We start from the raw sequence: 17865 nt of genomic DNA on the forward strand, positions 1-17865 counted from the left end.
TCAGAATGAGGCCGAATAGATGGTGCGCTGTGTGGCGAGTTTGTGTTCACTAGTAGTAAAATGCTAATTGCAATTATACTTGTTTGCATACCAATTTGGTCTTCCAGGGGGAACTCACCTGAGTCCCAAACGAAGCTTTCGCTTGTGCTGTTCTTTAACTTAATTTGCTGCACCAAGTCGCCTCATGTTTCAGTTAGTACGATATACCAAACATTGCGATATATTGTATAAATCTAATACAATGATCAAGTGGTGTGGAAACGAATATATTTCCCGAACTTCGTGCAATCTGGGTTCAATTAGAACATAAAGTAATGATGTGGAATATAGGTAGCTCGGGTGCGCTGATTGGTTGTCGGTCAGTTCGCTGAGCTTCAACAGTTGGGTTGCAAACGTTTCATCACCAATCAAATGATATCCTCAGTGCGGGCTTGAGTGGCCACTCATCCCACAACCAAGAACATAAAGTTTATGGAACCTCGGGGACTGGGTCTACCTGATGAGCTTCAAGAAGGGTGAAACCGGTCATGGGCTGTCGAAGAGTTTTCAGCAACCTTGTGAGTAGTGTGCTACGTCTAGACAATGTATTACCATATCTCGAATATCGTACCAACTGAAACATGAAGCGGCCTTGCGCAGCCCGTTCAGTTAAAGAAGACTATCCTAAACGATTTGTTTTACACGACTAGAGTCAATCAGTGAACCACGTGTAACAGAAGCGCGGCTGACTATCCTGCTGTCGAAATGATTACACCTGCTCTTGAAGTCATGATTTCTGCACTTGAAATTAAAGTGTTGTGGACGCTGAATTTTAGCGAATCAGTTGCCTTTACCACAAAATCGATAAAGGGTCACGATTAAGACTACGTTTGTGTGCTTCAGTCTAGCACAGTCATGTGTGGCCTTCATGCTTACTAAGGGAAAGTCTCATATGCACACTAAAAGTTGGCCTACAGTAACCGACAGGATTTTTAGCGTGCGCACCTACAACCCATATGTACCGAAGAGCACTAAATCTCCGGTTGTGCTACGAAGGATACCTGAGAACAGCTCTGATACTTCACACAAGCTCTTCTGAAAATGTTACGAATTTTGAAACCACTTCTGTTGCCAAAGTCTATGAGACTGACATTCGTATTCCCGATTTTGAAGCCTCCTATTGTTTCTTTTGACAAGTCGCACTTCCATGCAGCCAGTGTTATCCGAACTGTAACTGATACATACGTTTAGTCCGGAAAGTCTCCGTCTATTCTGCATATTCGAACATGGTGGATGAATGCAAGAATTTTGTTCCAATGACTTTGAAACAACTAGTGGCTGTTTGCTCTGGACACATGATTTTATGCCAGCTAGATGTTAGAGCGTATTTGGGAGATGTAGTTCATTTAGATTATGCAAATGACAGCGTCGTATATTTTACACATGAAGTGGATTGATTTGCTACGAATTTGGGAAACAGACGTCCAAAAGATGTGAACCAATGTCACAGTCCACTGAAGCGGAGTGGCCACAAAATTTGGATGATAAAATTTATTAAATGTTACCTTCCCAGTCAGGCACGAGATAGCTCAGTAGCGAGTGATTCGAACCAAACTTCAGCATCTCGACTGTTCCGGTCTAAGCTGAATGACTTTTTGATTGTTGGCGCCGTGAGTCCCAGTAACTGGGTTTCATCTTAGCTACAGAGGATTGGCCAGCGGCTTCTTTATGTTTAACCATCCTATTGTTATCTTCAATGACCATAAAATGTATAAGCTCTCTCCGGATGTCTCTAAATGAGGCACAATCTCCAGCAACGCTACCCGCATCGTATGTGACTACAGTGAGTGTGGTATGTGAAACGCCAGTGTCCTTAGAATTTTTCTACGCCTTGGGACAGTCAAAATTCGAAGCGTCTCTCAAGCGAGCTCTGCCTACTGAACTTGAAGCTTGATTCTGTAGGTACATAACTCACACTGCATGCCATGAAACTGCGGAACGCTCATGAGGTCATCTCATTGATCCAGGCAATGGCCGAATTTGGTCTGTATTCGACATGTTTAGTTAGGATTGTACTGTTCTTGTTACTGATTTTAATAACTGACGAGCTATGCTCCGGGTACGAGCAAAATGTTGGTTCCCTTGAGTCGATTGAGGTATACATAGAACTGTGTTTTATAAAATTTGAACGGGAAAACAATCGCATGTTAATGCCTGTGTCACCTAACAGAAACCGCAAAAACAGGGGCATCACTTTGAAACCTCTAAAGTACACAGTTGGGGTGTAAACTTTGCTTAACATAGCTTCACTACGATCACGCGCTACACCGGTTCTGTTGCAGCTGTAGAAGTGTTCGTTATCGGAAAGCACAGCTAACCACATATAATACTATAGGTGGTTTCGGGGTTTGTAGAATTCGCGTTCACATCAATCTCGTCTGAAAAATCCTCCTCCTGTCCCGGCGCAATTATCCTGATGAGTATACACCAAAGGTGGGACTCGATTTTTGCTCTTATTAGCGCCCATCAGTAGTGCATATCTTTGGTTGTATCGGAGGTTGAACTCCGGATATCTGACTTGCGAAGCGGGCTTGATCCACGACTTCACCAGCGCGCGCAGAACGCAACCGAATCATCACGTCTGAACAGATGATGTTGTGCTCGCTTCAGTCATGTGATTGGTTCGCCCGGCGCTTCGAAAGACGCCCCAGTGACCACCCTGGTTGTGTTGATCGATCGACCCGCAGGTAGCGTCACGGACGCTTGAAACATGTTGAAACCTGTTGCGTTATTCGATCACTAGCGCATATATTACCAAAGGCTCGGAAGTCAGTCCGCGACACTAATTTAACTGTTGCCAAGCCCTTGCTGCCAGCCGGCTAAATCCCGAAGATTTGATCTTAAGACTTGCGAAGCTGAACTCCAAAAGTTCTGTCATTTTAAGGGCATCCGTTAGTTAAGTTTCACCAGCCAGTTTTGCATGTTGGAACAGTTTCGGACATTGTTTGGTTTGCATGACTTCGATCTCATAACGCTTTCCGCTGAACCTTGCTTTTAACCCTTCTTCGTATATAGTTTGCATGTTTTATGTCTTGCGACTGATCAGCACGAATGAAGTGTTTGACTTCTATTGGTGCCGGTGCGAAAAGAGTGTGATTTAGAAGGTCCTGATCGAGTAACGTACTACTAGAGTGGGACTTGGAAAGTGAAGCGAAACTTCAGTCGCCCAGTTTGTAGTGGTGTTTCTAGGATAGTGTGTGTGTGGGTGGGGATGCGATTTTAACGGTCTCTCACCATACAAGGGCTTCGGGATAGACTTCCGACAAACCAGTACCAATATATCAGCCTGTGAGTAAGTAGTGAATAGAAGTTTTCATAAAGCGTCTGAGTGGATGAACAAGCAGATTGCCAGTTTAGGCCTTCTTAAGGATTTCATACTGGATCCCGATCTCTACCTTGTTTCCAACACATAAAAACTACAAGAACAAACTCCCCAGTAATTGCTTCTCCGAACGCTCGTTGCAAGATGTTATCTCCCGAATGCATCCTTACGGATGCTGTCATAAGATTCTTAGGAACTTGTAAATTCACTCGCCGTTGGGGAGGAAAACTCTAGTATTCTCGCACTATAGAGTCTCTCAAGGTAAACGGGATATGATAACCTAAATAGAAACCAAAGTAAACTTACCCACGATGGTTACATCCGACGTTGACGTAATCGTCTTTGCGACAAGTTCCTTTTGTGCTGGTTCAAATATCTCGCCAACTACTCTGCAAGTGTATTCACCTGAGTCTGCTGGCCCAACTTGATATACTGTCAAGTGGGCCACACCAATGTCCTCTGAGAAGCTGATCTCCACGCGATCTGATTGAGTGAGTTCCTGACCATTCAGGAGCCACTGAACGGTTTGCGGGGCAATGTCAGCTTGAATTTTACATTCGACACTGAAACGGAAAAAGATACGCCATGATTGTGTCACATTCATCGTAGATTACATAAAAAAGCTCACACAATGTGGTGGGTTAATCGTATGACCATCAAGACACTTACTCCAGTTGTAGTTGTCTCTCGGACACCTGCTTTAGTTCCGGAGTAACGGGCTTGAGGAATTCAAGCACAGCCGGTTTCACTTCCTCCGGGGCTGCTTCTTCTTGTATTACTGGTTCTATGACTGTAGTTGTCTCCTCGGGCGGTTGTTCTACAAGGAATGTATTGATGGATCAACAGAAAGCGTGAAGCTACGAGGCAAACAACCATTGCAGTTTTCACCATTAAAAACTAATTTTCCGATGAATAAAGAAAAATAAGGCTGTACGACATTTCAGGTATTTGCGGTTGCAGATATTGGATCAGGGGAGGAGTAGACAGAATGAGTTAGAGTAAAATCTCTGCTTGCGGATTTTGCTCAACAAGAACATGAATCCTCGGAGCATCAAAGGTGTTCATATACAGCTCAGATTCATTTTGTTGGGCAACCTAGCGCAAAACGGAGTCATAGTAACATTCCTGATGTTTTCGTCTACTCAGATAAATGTGAATCAGTTGATGTGGGTAAACCAAGCTCCGTCCGTAGACAAATAATCAAGTGTTTCATCCATTTTCCTCTGATTGGTGGGTTGAGGCCGGTCAATAATTGATACAAATATGCTGAACGGGATGGCTCAGCAGTTAGAGCTCGAAGTTACTGATCGGAAGGTTCGTGGTTCGAACCCGACTTCAGCTTCTCGACTTCTCCTGTCTAGGCTTGGACACCCTGGCACTATCCCAGCCCTCATGCTTCCTTCGGGTGGCATGGTAGTTAGGCACCAAAAGAGTGTTACAGCCGAGCGATTACAAACATGCTGGGTCCACCGGGAGGTTTGAAATATGAAATATTCGAAGATTTGACGAGAGGGAAACGGAAGAGTGACATTCATACACAGGCGATTCCAACCACCGATTTGGTAGTTTGGGATCAATTTCGCTTCTCAGATAATTAGGCTTACTTGACTTTTACGTTTGATGCCGTTTATCCTTCTTGTGTTTGGTTCATGCTCATCGCTCCAGCCCGATGTATAAGTCGAATTTTTTACAGAAGCTGGAATGGCAGGCTTATAGCCGAGGTTGTATAATAAAAAACCCAGAGGTTTTCTCACTGTGACCTGCTGATTTTAGAGGAGAACAAAGACGTATGTGGTCTATTAAGGACGAAAACTCTCATGACTGAATAGATTTTGAAATTTCTTTAAGGGAGAGCAGCGCACATTAAGATCATCGTTACGCGTACTAAGAAGTACATGCCGATTAAAGTAGGAGCTAACCTCCACCAGGACGAGTTATGTCCATTAGGCATGTGGAACACAATTAATGAACCAGGGCAAAAACACGCGCTAAAGGACTCCGGGAATACAGGATGGACAAGTGACCAAATGCTCTCATTTACATGCTGGATTGATCTTATCGGGAGACTCAGCTGAATCCCAGCTGAATGTCTCGTTTGTGATGTTCCTTTTCAAATGAATGTGCCACACAAGGCCGCCTCATGCTTCAGTTGGCGCTGTACTCGATATATCGCATCACATTGTCTAGACTGAACACAATAGGCATAAGGTTGTTGAAGACTCTTCGACAGCGCATGACTGGTTTCGCCCTTCTTTGGCTTAACCAGGTATGGGCAAGTGTTAGTCTGTTTCGTGGAACAATTCTGAACAAAATAGACCACGGTCCTGTCAGAATCCATTGTGGTACCAAGGTAGACTTAGTAACGTCACTAAGACGGTCACCTGAGTTAACACGGAATAGCAACAGAAAGGCGAGCAGTGCGAATAATCCGTTGGGTAACAGTTGTCCCATCTTTGAGGCTACGTACGATCTCTACAAACTGCTCAAGAGAGGAGTTAATGAGGAATTACGAACAACCGACGCACTAAATCGTGAACGAGGAAAAAGGGGAACTCGGGTACCGTGAAGAGTGAATACGTTATGCTTCGAATGTGTAGTTTTCCGAAAGCAACAGGTTCCCAGTAGGTTGTGGACGTTCACAAAATGTTGCGTTCAATTCGGTGGTATTTTCTCATGAATAACGGAGAAATAGTTTGGTAGAAGCAGGTGAGAGCTCAATGCGGGTGAACACGTTCAGAGGAAATCGGCTGGTTCTTGAGTAGTGTATGAAGCCTAATGGAACACATTTTACAGTGGATGGTTGATATACAGTCCGTTACACTTCAAAAGTTGGGCTTTAACTCCAGCAGAAGAGTGAAAACCTGGTGTCCCCGAACTTGTCAAGACATATTCGACAATTTTTAGGGAGAGTACATGGGTGAGGAAAATGCATAGCGTCAGTGTGCCAAACGTGATGAAAGTGGAAAAAATTGAAGTAGGTTTAATTAAGTATTTCTCCAGCAAAATGATACATTAGTTCCCAACAGAGTTCGTTTACAGATGTGAATACTACGCAAAGCATACTCTAGTTTCAAGGGCTTGAGTTGCTCCGTGTTCCCTGTTGATGTCATCTGAGGTGTTTCACACGTTAATCTATCGTTTTTGTGAGCCTTATTGGACTCCCCATCCGTGATCTTTAAAAGCGGTGCCATAACACCAAATCTATTTCGACTCATGCGAACATGCTGCAGTGAGTTAATATCTGCTGTGCTGCAAAAGAACTGCCGTTTAAATGCTTGGAGACAAGGTAGGATTCAGTTTCATCCGTATACTGCCATCCTCTAGTGAAAGTCTAATTAGAACAAATCCTGAATGGGGCTTGTGCTGTAAAACATCGGCATCGTGGATATGCAACCATTCAAACGCAAAAAGAAAGCTGGGTCACAAATGCGAAGTAATTTTGTCTGTTATAGAGCAATACCAATGGAAGTTTAACTGCCAAACTGGTTTGGTACTAGTTTGGTCTTATTTCCTAATCGGTGACGTTTCGGAAATAAGAAACAGTTTCATAAACACCGAAGCATCGCGACCTTGTCTCTCATGGTGCCACATCTGATTCTGCGAGCCACCGGAATAAACAGTCACATATCCTTCAGAGAAAAACTGGCTTTACCGGGAGATTTACTTGAATCCTAGCTGAGTTGCTCGTTTATGTTAGTCTTCAGCGGGGATTCAACTGAGTCGCCTGTCAAAACCAAACTGGAGTGCAAAAGACTGTACTTTGCCTATTTCGTACAATTTGGGTTCAAGTAGAAAATAGGGTTGGCTGAAACTTGAGGACCGCGCCTACCTGCTGAGTCCCATGAAAAGTGAAACAGGTGACGGGGTGTCAGAGTTTTCTTAAACTTGCTGTATAGTATTCCAGCCCATCCAGTTGCCTAGACGCATCACAAACGAGAGATTCAGCTGGGTTCTAGGTGAGTCTCTCGAAAGACCAAATTAGTTTGCAAATGAGTGTATTTCTTCTTTTGTTCTAATGGGTTTCAGCAAACAGTAGGGCGTTTACTTTGATCGACATCATATTAGTCTACATAATTCGAACATTCGCAATGAGTCTATTTCGTCTCGATGAATTGTAGCAAATTAGTCTTGCTTGGTTTTGTTAAATGTCGTACGTATTATTCAGTGTTGGGATCAGGACTTCATCTGGTGACCAGCATCATTGGGCACAGTGGGATTTTATTGACGCATTGCATCGGCACAGAGCTATAATATAACATGGGTATTGACAAATAGGATTCTTACCATCTATGGTTACATCCGATGTGGAGATGATGACCTTTGGAACGGGTTCTTTTTTCTTTTCCGGTTCAATCACCTCTCCCGTAACTTCACAGGAGTACTCACCGGAATCGACCGGACCAACGTGATATACGGTCAGATGCGCCAAACCTAGGTTCTCCACAAAACTCATTTCAACTCGATCGGACTGGAACAATTCTTGGCCATTCATGAGCCACTTAACCGTCTGTGGAGTGATGTCAGCATGAATTTGACATTCCACACTGAAAAGAAAGTGCGAAAATGGAAAGAACATAAGTGCATTGTGTCCAATCCAAAACAATGGATACCAGGCCACCAGGTCGCCAAAGCACTTACTCCAGTCGAAGTTCTCGCTCCGACACTTTGCTTAGTTGTGGAGTAACAGGTTTAACAAATTCAAGGAGGGCTGGCAGTACTTCCTCAGGTACAGCTTCTTCTTGTGACTTTTCCTCTATGACGGTGGTCGTCTCTTCCGAAATTTGTTCTTCAAAAAAAAAACAAATAAATAATAATACTAATAAAGGACTGACGCTTTGATATTATGCTCAGAGTAAATCCTAACTTTATATCTTTGATTTCTTGAAAGTATTCTGTGTATATGGGGTGCCGCCCTAGGAATCCATAAGGACGTCATATCCAAATGGGCTTCAGCAATGTCACGTGGTCTTGAATTGCCAGAAACTTGCCTAGGAGGAAATAGGTCTTGAAGACAATTTATAGCCATCTCCATAAATCTGCGTCCAAATTTATAATACGCGAGACATACGCGTCACAGAATCAAATTAGTGGTGTGGATAAAAATGTCTTCCTACCAAACACCTGAGTTCTTGCGAATCTGCAAAAATTTCTCCCACCATGCCAAAAAAGGTACAATAGCGATCAACGAGCAGTTTTTTTCGCGTTACAAAATAATAACTACAGCGGTCATGATACCGAACATCCTGGAGGATGTCACTAGTGGGGAAAGGTTTTTTGCAGTTAATCGTTTACATATGTTTCTATATCCTAGTGTCACGGGTGATGTTTTGTATGCCCGTTTACACGTTTCCCCACCTCTGAATGGCAGAAACCTGACGAGTGGAAGAAGGCACACAGTTTTCACATCACCAGTTCTGCATATGTCCTGCAGATGGGATTTCACAAACGGGTTGTGTCGTTATTTTCAACATAATTCATGCCCCGTGGGAACCCTGCCAGGGATGTACATATGTGTATTAATCACTCATCTGGTCCGTTCATCATTGATTAATACACTGCAATAATACATTCAATTGACTAAATGATTTTCAATCGCTTGGCAGATAGGCAGTTAGTTTTTTTGCCTGTTTTTTCTGGATTGTGGTGCATTAAACTTCACCGGTATATCAACTGTTCCGTTTCATATAAGTCGGGCTCAAACACAGATCCGGTACACAGATCCGATTCAAAGAGATACTTACCAGTGATAGTTACTTCTGAAATGGAAATGATGGTCTTTGAAACTGGCTCTTTTTTCTTTTCTGGTTCAATAACTCTGCCGACCACTTCGCAGGTGTACTCGCCAGAATCCACTGGACTCACGTCATGAACGGTTAAGTGAGCTACACCCAGGTCTTCCACAAAGCTCATTTCAATTCGATCCGATTGAACTAGTTCTTGACCATTCAAGAGCCATTTTACTGTTTGTGTCGCAAGGTCGGCCTGAATCTGGCACTCCATACTACAAGGACAAGGTATAGCAGGTGAACAAGCGTGTTAGACAACGCAAAGTGAAAGCGCATTAGGCGAGGTTAGAAAACATTGCGTAACTAACCACAGCCGAACTGATAATCACTTACTCTAACTGAAGTTCTCTTTCCGAAACTTTCTTCAGCTCCGGAGTGACGGGTTTGACAAACTCGAGAACAGCTGGCTGCACCTCTTGTGATGTTGTCTCCTCTTGGGGCAAAGGTTCTATGGCTGTCGTTGTCTCTTCTGGGATTGGTTCTGTAACAGGAGCGATATTTCAGTACAACAAAAGGTTACAAATTCCTGCTATCACAATTCCAACTAGAACTTTCTCTTGGCCTAAATAACACATTTTCCTTGCTAAACAAGACTGTTATTATGACTTAATTCAAGCAGAAATCTCTTAGTGATTAGATGATCTAATATTTTTAGTCATCTTGGGTGCGCCATTTCACGAAGAATCAGGAAACTGAAACCAAGTCGAAATGATTTCGGTCGGGGTTGAAAAAATGAATCGCAATAAACATGACAGGTTGAGGTTGTCGGTGTCCCACTTGCACGAAACCTGCAATGGGCCAGATGTTAATGTTGTCAGTCTTCATTATGCATGGATCTTGAAACGAACTGTTAAGTACACATAGCATGGATCGGCAGACACGCCTGGAAAGAACGATGAAGGCTCTTCTGGCACATAGTCATTGAACAGATTGCAGACCTGTATCATGGAAATCCACAAGGTTCACGACCTTATGCATTGCAACCATCTCATGGCCCTTCTCAGTGACAGTGCTTCTATCGTTCTACTATATCTAAGTAACCTCCAAGTTGCGAACAACGGGAATTAGTAGGTAGGTCAGTTAGAACTTTGGTCATCAAATACCGCATTTTCCTTGGATGTTCTGGACTCTCTTTACAGCAATCCCTTTTGTGCATCGTGTCTCCGTCTCTTATTTAATTGTTTTGGAACCTGGTTGTGCTTATAACCAGTCAAAATGCTACAGTGAAAATGCCTTCGTCTGTAAGATATTTCATCTGGCGTTTTGCGGACAGCATTTTTACTCCAGACTACGTCAACTAGTTTATATCCTTCAGTATGTGTCCGAATAACGAACCAAAGGAACGAATGTTACAGCCCCTAGAGGTAGGCTCACAAGTAGGGCGAGTATCCTACATACTCTACAACGTTTTTCTGCACAATGTCATCGGGAAACCGGGTTCCATCACTCATTCAAACAACTTTATTCTCTCTTTCAATGGATTAAAATCATACTGACTGAGTAACGTGAGAGAGGCCAGGGGATCTGTCAAGAAATGCATTGTCCACTAATTGTCACAGTCTGCCACGCTTACACACTCATTCTGCGGGTAAAGCCCTATCCTTCGACTGCACTCACTGCGGGTTCTATCCGAAAAATACGATTTTCGTCGACTGAAGATAGGGATGGGGTCATAGTTAGCACATCCAAGCTGCCGGTGATCACAGGGACAAATCTGCCTTTTGAACGCTTATTATTCGGATGCTGGGTAGGAAGTACACTTTCCGCCAATTGGAGGGAAAATCGTACGCCGCTTAAGCATCTATCTTAGTGATATCCTGACGCCTTCAAACGGATATTTTACCGAACCAAGTGAGAGAATCATCCTTTAAGACCAAAACTTAACCGAACCTTACAGTGCTGTTTATTTTCAAACCGGACAGACCCCGGTACATTTCAGATATGTCAGTGGGATATTGCCAGACACCTCATTCTATGGATATATCTGTCAAGTGATTTCATGGTGCAATGATATCACAACCAATGGCGTCAGTCATCACATCCCGACTCACCTAATATTTCCACGTCAGTTGTGGATTGAATAACTTTGGGAACCAATTTTCCTGTACTTTGTTTGACAATTTGTCCTTTAACAATACAGGCATACTGCCCGGCGTCCTCTGGAGCGACGTCATGCACAATAAGCTTCGCAGTTCCAGTATCTTCCATGTAGACCACCTGAACTCTATCTGATTGAGTTAATTCACGGTCGTTCAATGTCCAAATGACCTGAACTGGTTTGACTTCCGCTTCGATTTGACATTCCAGTCTGGGGGAAGAAAAATGAGAGTAGGAACGCGATTGATCAGAGTGAACCACCGATTCGAAGGCAAGTCATCTGAAAAAGAAGCATAATATGGGGCTATCTAAATTTCATCCGTGCCGACGTCAGTTACATGGGAACCATGCCTCGAGGAAGTTTACTTGGGGATGGGTAACACCGAGGGGAGGATGTGGGTCACGATGTTCTGCACTACAGTCGTTAGATGCCTACAGCAAACCGTACAGTAAAAGCAGATAACAGACTGGATGCAGTACACTAGAGAGTACAATGACCTTAGAAGCGGAGTACTCAGCCAGAAGGATTCTAGCCATCCAACAAGAAGCCTGGGGCGGGAAAAGCTGCAATAGGTTGAACACAGTCCACTGAGATAAAATTACCGAGGTTGAGAGTTTAACATGCAATCATCCAAATATATTTAACGAACCAGGTTCTGAAAAACGAAGCACTATAAGCTGATTGTCACAGTGTACCCGCATTATTCTATGCGGTGTAGAAGAGGACAATTTACACCTGACTATCGATTAGAAAAGTCAGTCACCTGTGGAATAGAAGCGAGGGACAAATAAATATGAATGGGTCAACAAAGGGACAGCCCGCCAGGTCTATGCGTTCAATGCAAGGGTTCTAGCGCTTCATTTTCAATATTCATGGAAAAGTAACTGCCTTCTATTGCGATTCTGAAGGATTCATTTGATCCATTCGGTGGCACTGATAAAGGTGACATTAACATGAAGTAATTAAAATGATCAAAACGCAGCAACATCATCAACCCATTTGAGGCTACCGCTTAGATGCTGACACAAACGTCAAGGCCAGAGTTAACCCGAAAGGGCATAACGCGCAGTGATTAACTACATTTGATGACGGAATGGGTGAAAAAACACCACAGGACTGCGGACCACCGACAAAATGCAAGCACCTACCAATGGAAAAAGAATGAGGAAATAAGCGGAACAGACATGCCCCAACATGCACCAACAGCGAAGAGACACAGAAAGGTGCTGATATCACCAAAAGACTCGCAGACATGCGAGCACGTCCCAGAGGAAAGCACCGTAGGCACCGATATCCATGAGGACTTACACAAGAGAGCGCACCAAAGAAGCGGCATTGACCAGCTCGTAAGAGAGAGGCTTAGAGAACCGAAGTTGAGAATCAATCATCAAAGGGAAATCAGGTAATGAATCAACTGTGGGAGATTCTGGTTGGCAATAAGACGGGGAACAGAATTTCAGATGACTCGTGCTTGACACTTGTTGACCTTGTGGGTGGACGGCCTGGACTGTGACCGGACCGGCCAACTCGGGTCTCATCTGTTCAATGTGCAGTTGCGATGTGTGTGACGTGGATTGAATGACAACACCCTGCGTTTCCGGAGTCACTTCCACTCCCTGAACGTACCAGTGGAAGTCCACTGGAGTAGGTGTAGGTTGCACCGCGCACTCCAATAACACAGGTGTGGCCTCGGCAACCTCGAGCTCTGGGCTCAGAGTCTTGGTGAATTCGAGTCTTTCAGCGGGCGCCTCTTAACTGGCACCAGACGTTGCCTGACCAATCTCCGACGTGGCCACCACTTGTACGGTCGTTCTGTAATCGTCTGTTTTGACGTCATGAATCCACCATTGGTGGTGTGTGGTCACCTGATCGACTTCCTCGGCTGGCACGATCTCACACCTACTGGACGTCTGCGGAGAGCTCACTGTCCATTGGACATCTGGTTGTGGCTGTCCTGTCACAATAACTTCCAACGCCACCGTGGCGCCAATCGCTGGCGTGACTGTGCTGGGTAGAGTTTGGACAAATTGCGGAGCGATTTTGTACTCCTCAGGCTTTGGTTGCATTTCGGGCGCTTCTGTTTCCGTGAAGCGCATTTGGTCTTCGGGCACAGCCTGAAACTCTTCAATCGGTTGAACGGTCTCTGCCGTCATCGGTGCTAGCGTCACAGGTGTTGCGACTTTCAGCTGACTCGTGCTTGACACTTGTTGACCTTGTGGGTGGACGGCCTGGACTGTGACCGGACCGGCCAACTCGGGTCTCATCTGTTCAATGTGCAGTTGCGATGTGTGTGACGTGGATTGAATGACAACACCCTGCGTTTCCGGAGTCACTTCCACTCCCTGAACGTACCAGTGGAAGTCCACTGGAGTAGGTGTAGGTTGCACCGCGCACTCCAATAACACAGGTGTGGCCTCGGCAACCTCGAGCTCTGGGCTCAGAGTCTTGGTGAATTCGAGTCTTTCAGCGGGCGCCTCTAACTGGCACACAGACGTTGCCTGACCAATCTCCGACGTGGCCACCACTTGTACGGTCGTTCTGTAATCGTCTGTTTTGACGTCATGAATCAACAATTGGTGGTGTGTGGTCACCTGATCGACTTCCTCGGCTGGCACGATCTCACACCTACTGGACGTCTGCGGAGAGCTCACTGTCCATTGGACATCTGGTTGTGGCTGTCCTGTCACAATAACTTCCAACGCCACCGTGGCGCCAATCGCTGGCGTGACTGTGCTGGGTAGAGTTTGGACAAATTGCGGAGCGATTTTGTACTCCTCAGGCTTTGGTTGCATTTCGGGCGCTTCTGTTTCCGTGAAGCGCATTTGGTCTTCGGGCACAGCCTGAAACTCTTCAATCGGTTGAACGGTCTCTGCCGTCATCGGTGCTAGCGTCACAGGTGTTGCGACTTTCAGCTGACTCGTGCTTGACACTTGTTGACCTTGTGGGTGGACGGCCTGGACTGTGACCGGACCGGCCAACTCGGGTCTCATCTGTTCAATGTGCAGTTGCGATGTGTGTGACGTGGATTGAATGACAACACCCTGCGTTTCCGGAGTCACTTCCACTCCCTGAACCTACCAGTTGAAGTCCACTGGAGTAGGTGTAGGTTGCACCGCGCACTCCAATAACACAGGTGTGGCCTCGGCAACCTCGAGCTCTGGGCTCAGAGTCTTGGTGAATTCGAGTCTTTCAGCGGGCGCCTCTAACTGGCACACAGACGTTGCCTGACCAATCTCCGACGTGGCCACCACTTGTACGGTCGTTCTGTAATCGTCTGTTTTGACGTCATGAATCAACAATTGGTGGTGTGTGGTCACCTGATCGACTTCCTCGGCTGGCACGATCTCACACCTACTGGACGTCTGCGGAGAGCTCACTGTCCATTGGACATCTGGTTGTGGCTGTCCTGTCACAATAACTTCCAACGCCACCGTGGCGCCAATCGCTGGCGTGACTGTGCTGGGTAGAGTTTGGACAAATTGCGGAGCGATTTTGTACTCCTCAGGCTTTGGTTGCATTTCGGGCGCTTCTGTTTCCGTGAAGCGCATTTGGTCTTCGGGCACAGCCTGAAACTCTTCAATCGGTTGAACGGTCTCTGCCGTCATCGGTGCTAGCGTCACAGGTGTTGCGACTTTCAGCTGACTCGTGCTTGACACTTGTTGACCTTGTGGGTGGACGGCCTGGACTGTGACCGGACCGGCCAACTCGGGTCTCATCTGTTCAATGTGCAGTTGCGATGTGTGTGACGTGGATTGAATGACAACACCCTGCGTTTCCGGAGTCACTTCCACTCCCTGAACCTACCAGTTGAAGTCCACTGGAGTAGGTGTAGGTTGCACCGCGCACTCCAATAACACAGGTGTGGCCTCGGCAACCTCGAGCTCTGGGCTCAGAGTCTTGGTGAATTCGAGTCTTTCAGCGGGCGCCTCTAACTGGCACACAGACGTTGCCTGACCAATCTCCGACGTGGCCACCACTTGTACGGTCGTTCTGTAATCGTCTGTTTTGACGTCATGAATCAACAATTGGTGGTGTGTGGTCACCTGATCGACTTCCTCGGCTGGCACGATCTCACACCTACTGGACGTCTGCGGAGAGCTCACTGTCCATTGGACATCTGGTTGTGGCTGTCCTGTCACAATAACTTCCAACGCCACCGTGGCGCCAATCGCTGGCGTGACTGTGCTGGGTAGAGTTTGGACAAATTGCGGAGCGATTTTGTACTCCTCAGGCTTTGGTTGCATTTCGGGCGCTTCTGTTTCCGTGAAGCGCATTTGGTCTTCGGGCACAGCCTGAAACTCTTCAATCGGTTGAACGGTCTCTGCCGTCATCGGTGCTAGCGTCACAGGTGTTGCGACTTTCAGCTGACTCGTGCTTGACACTTGTTGACCTTGTGGGTGGACGGCCTGGACTGTGACCGGACCGGCCAACTCGGGTCTCATCTGTTCAATGTGCAGTTGCGATGTGTGTGACGTGGATTGAATGACAACACCCTGCGTTTCCGGAGTCACTTCCACTCCCTGAACCTACCAGTTGAAGTCCACTGGAGTAGGTGTAGGTTGCACCGCGCACTCCAATAACACAGGTGTGGCCTCGGCAACCTCGAGCTCTGGGCTCAGAGTCTTGGTGAATTCGAGTCTTTCAGCGGGCGCCTCTAACTGGCACACAGACGTTGCCTGACCAATCTCCGACGTGGCCACCACTTGTACGGTCGTTCTGTAATCGTCTGTTTTGACGTCATGAATCAACAATTGGTGGTGTGTGGTCACCTGATCGACTTCCTCGGCTGGCACGATCTCACACCTACTGGACGTCTGCGGAGAGCTCACTGTCCATTGGACATCTGGTTGTGGCTGTCCTGTCACAATAACTTCCAACGCCACCGTGGCGCCAATCGCTGGCGTGACTGTGCTGGGTAGAGTTTGGACAAATTGCGGAGCGATTTTGTACTCCTCAGGCTTTGGTTGCATTTCGGGCGCTTCTGTTTCCGTGAAGCGCATTTGGTCTTCGGGCACAGCCTGAAACTCTTCAATCGGTTGAACGGTCTCTGCCGTCATCGGTGCTAGCGTCACAGGTGTTGCGACTTTCAGCTGACTCGTGCTTGACACTTGTTGACCTTGTGGGTGGACGGCCTGGACTGTGACCGGACCGGCCAACTCGGGTCTCATCTGTTCAATGTGCAGTTGCGATGTGTGTGACGTGGATTGAATGACAACACCCTGCGTTTCCGGAGTCACTTCCACTCCCTGAACCTACCAGTTGAAGTCCACTGGAGTAGGTGTAGGTTGCACCGCGCACTCCAATAACACAGGTGTGGCCTCGGCAACCTCGAGCTCTGGGCTCAGAGTCTTGGTGAATTCGAGTCTTTCAGCGGGCGCCTCTAACTGGCACACAGACGTTGCCTGACCAATCTCCGACGTGGCCACCACTTGTACGGTCGTTCTGTAATCGTCTGTTTTGACGTCATGAATCAACAATTGGTGGTGTGTGGTCACCTGATCGACTTCCTCGGCTGGCACGATCTCACACCTACTGGACGTCTGCGGAGAGCTCACTGTCCATTGGACATCTGGTTGTGGCTGTCCTGTCACAATAACTTCCAACGCCACCGTGGCGCCAATCGCTGGCGTGACTGTGCTGGGTAGAGTTTGGACAAATTGCGGAGCGATTTTGTACTCCTCAGGCTTTGGTTGCATTTCGGGCGCTTCTGTTTCCGTGAAGCGCATTTGGTCTTCGGGCACAGCCTGAAACTCTTCAATCGGTTGAACGGTCTCTGCCGTCATCGGTGCTAGCGTCACAGGTGTTGCGACTTTCAGCTGACTCGTGCTTGACACTTGTTGACCTTGTGGGTGGACGGCCTGGACTGTGACCGGACCGGCCAACTCGGGTCTCATCTGTTCAATGTGCAGTTGCGATGTGTGTGACGTGGATTGAATGACAACACCCTGCGTTTCCGGAGTCACTTCCACTCCCTGAACCTACCAGTTGAAGTCCACTGGAGTAGGTGTAGGTTGCACCGCGCACTCCAATAACACAGGTGTGGCCTCGGCAACCTCGAGCTCTGGGCTCAGAGTCTTGGTGAATTCGAGTCTTTCAGCGGGCGCCTCTAACTGGCACACAGACGTTGCCTGACCAATCTCCGACGTGGCCACCACTTGTACGGTCGTTCTGTAATCGTCTGTTTTGACGTCATGAATCAACAATTGGTGGTGTGTGGTCACCTGATCGACTTCCTCGGCTGGCACGATCTCACACCTACTGGACGTCTGCGGAGAGCTCACTGTCCATTGGACATCTGGTTGTGGCTGTCCTGTCACAATAACTTCCAACGCCACCGTGGCGCCAATCGCTGGCGTGACTGTGCTGGGTAGAGTTTGGACAAATTGCGGAGCGATTTTGTACTCCTCAGGCTTTGGTTGCATTTCGGGCGCTTCTGTTTCCGTGAAGCGCATTTGGTCTTCGGGCACAGCCTGAAACTCTTCAATCGGTTGAACGGTCTCTGCCGTCATCGGTGCTAGCGTCACAGGTGTTGCGACTTTCAGCTGACTCGTGCTTGACACTTGTTGACCTTGTGGGTGGACGGCCTGGACTGTGACCGGACCGGCCAACTCGGGTCTCAT

At 46.8% G+C, this 17865-nt stretch overlaps 7 protein-coding genes across 7 annotated transcripts in view; all 7 read right to left on the bottom strand.

The window, feature by feature from the left end:
- Positions 1 to 12783, bottom strand: part of T265_03097 (hypothetical protein) — a gene marked incomplete at both ends in the record, with an annotated part of 49808 nt that extends 37025 nt beyond the window's left edge. The window contains 8 exons of the mRNA XM_009167502.1: positions 3668 to 3924; positions 4031 to 4178; positions 7646 to 7905; positions 8000 to 8147; positions 9103 to 9362; positions 9481 to 9628; positions 11199 to 11455; positions 12554 to 12783. Coding sequence (XP_009165766.1) covers positions 3668 to 3924; positions 4031 to 4178; positions 7646 to 7905; positions 8000 to 8147; positions 9103 to 9362; positions 9481 to 9628; positions 11199 to 11455; positions 12554 to 12783 — 1708 coding nt within the window. The remainder of the gene's footprint in view (positions 1 to 3667; positions 3925 to 4030; positions 4179 to 7645; positions 7906 to 7999; positions 8148 to 9102; positions 9363 to 9480; positions 9629 to 11198; positions 11456 to 12553) is intronic.
- A 213-nt stretch (positions 12784 to 12996) lies between these two features.
- Positions 12997 to 14235, bottom strand: T265_03098 (hypothetical protein; the record flags this gene model as incomplete). Its single annotated transcript, XM_009167503.1, has 1 exon — positions 12997 to 14235. The coding sequence occupies one exon, from the start codon at positions 14233 to 14235 to the stop codon at positions 12997 to 12999; it is 1239 nt and encodes a 412-aa protein (XP_009165767.1).
- An 84-nt stretch (positions 14236 to 14319) lies between these two features.
- Positions 14320 to 14961, bottom strand: T265_03099 (hypothetical protein; the record flags this gene model as incomplete). The annotated part of the gene is made up of 1 exon (XM_009167504.1): positions 14320 to 14961. One exon carries the CDS (start codon positions 14959 to 14961, stop codon positions 14320 to 14322), a length of 642 nt encoding a protein of 213 aa, XP_009165768.1.
- Positions 14962 to 15045: 84 nt separating this feature from the next.
- On the bottom strand, positions 15046 to 15687 carry T265_03100 (hypothetical protein; the record flags this gene model as incomplete). The annotated part of the gene is made up of 1 exon (XM_009167505.1): positions 15046 to 15687. One exon carries the CDS (start codon positions 15685 to 15687, stop codon positions 15046 to 15048), a length of 642 nt encoding a protein of 213 aa, XP_009165769.1.
- Positions 15688 to 15771: 84 nt separating this feature from the next.
- On the bottom strand, positions 15772 to 16413 carry T265_03101 (hypothetical protein; the record flags this gene model as incomplete). Its single annotated transcript, XM_009167506.1, has 1 exon — positions 15772 to 16413. The coding sequence occupies one exon, from the start codon at positions 16411 to 16413 to the stop codon at positions 15772 to 15774; it is 642 nt and encodes a 213-aa protein (XP_009165770.1).
- Positions 16414 to 16497: 84 nt separating this feature from the next.
- T265_03102 (hypothetical protein) lies at positions 16498 to 17139 on the bottom strand (the record flags this gene model as incomplete). The annotated part of the gene is made up of 1 exon (XM_009167507.1): positions 16498 to 17139. The coding sequence occupies one exon, from the start codon at positions 17137 to 17139 to the stop codon at positions 16498 to 16500; it is 642 nt and encodes a 213-aa protein (XP_009165771.1).
- An 84-nt stretch (positions 17140 to 17223) lies between these two features.
- T265_03103 (hypothetical protein) lies at positions 17224 to 17865 on the bottom strand (the record flags this gene model as incomplete). The annotated part of the gene is made up of 1 exon (XM_009167508.1): positions 17224 to 17865. The coding sequence occupies one exon, from the start codon at positions 17863 to 17865 to the stop codon at positions 17224 to 17226; it is 642 nt and encodes a 213-aa protein (XP_009165772.1).

This window comes from Opisthorchis viverrini (genome assembly GCF_000715545.1).
Source record: "Opisthorchis viverrini unplaced genomic scaffold opera_v5_42, whole genome shotgun sequence".
NCBI lineage: Eukaryota > Metazoa > Platyhelminthes > Trematoda > Opisthorchiida > Opisthorchiidae > Opisthorchis > Opisthorchis viverrini.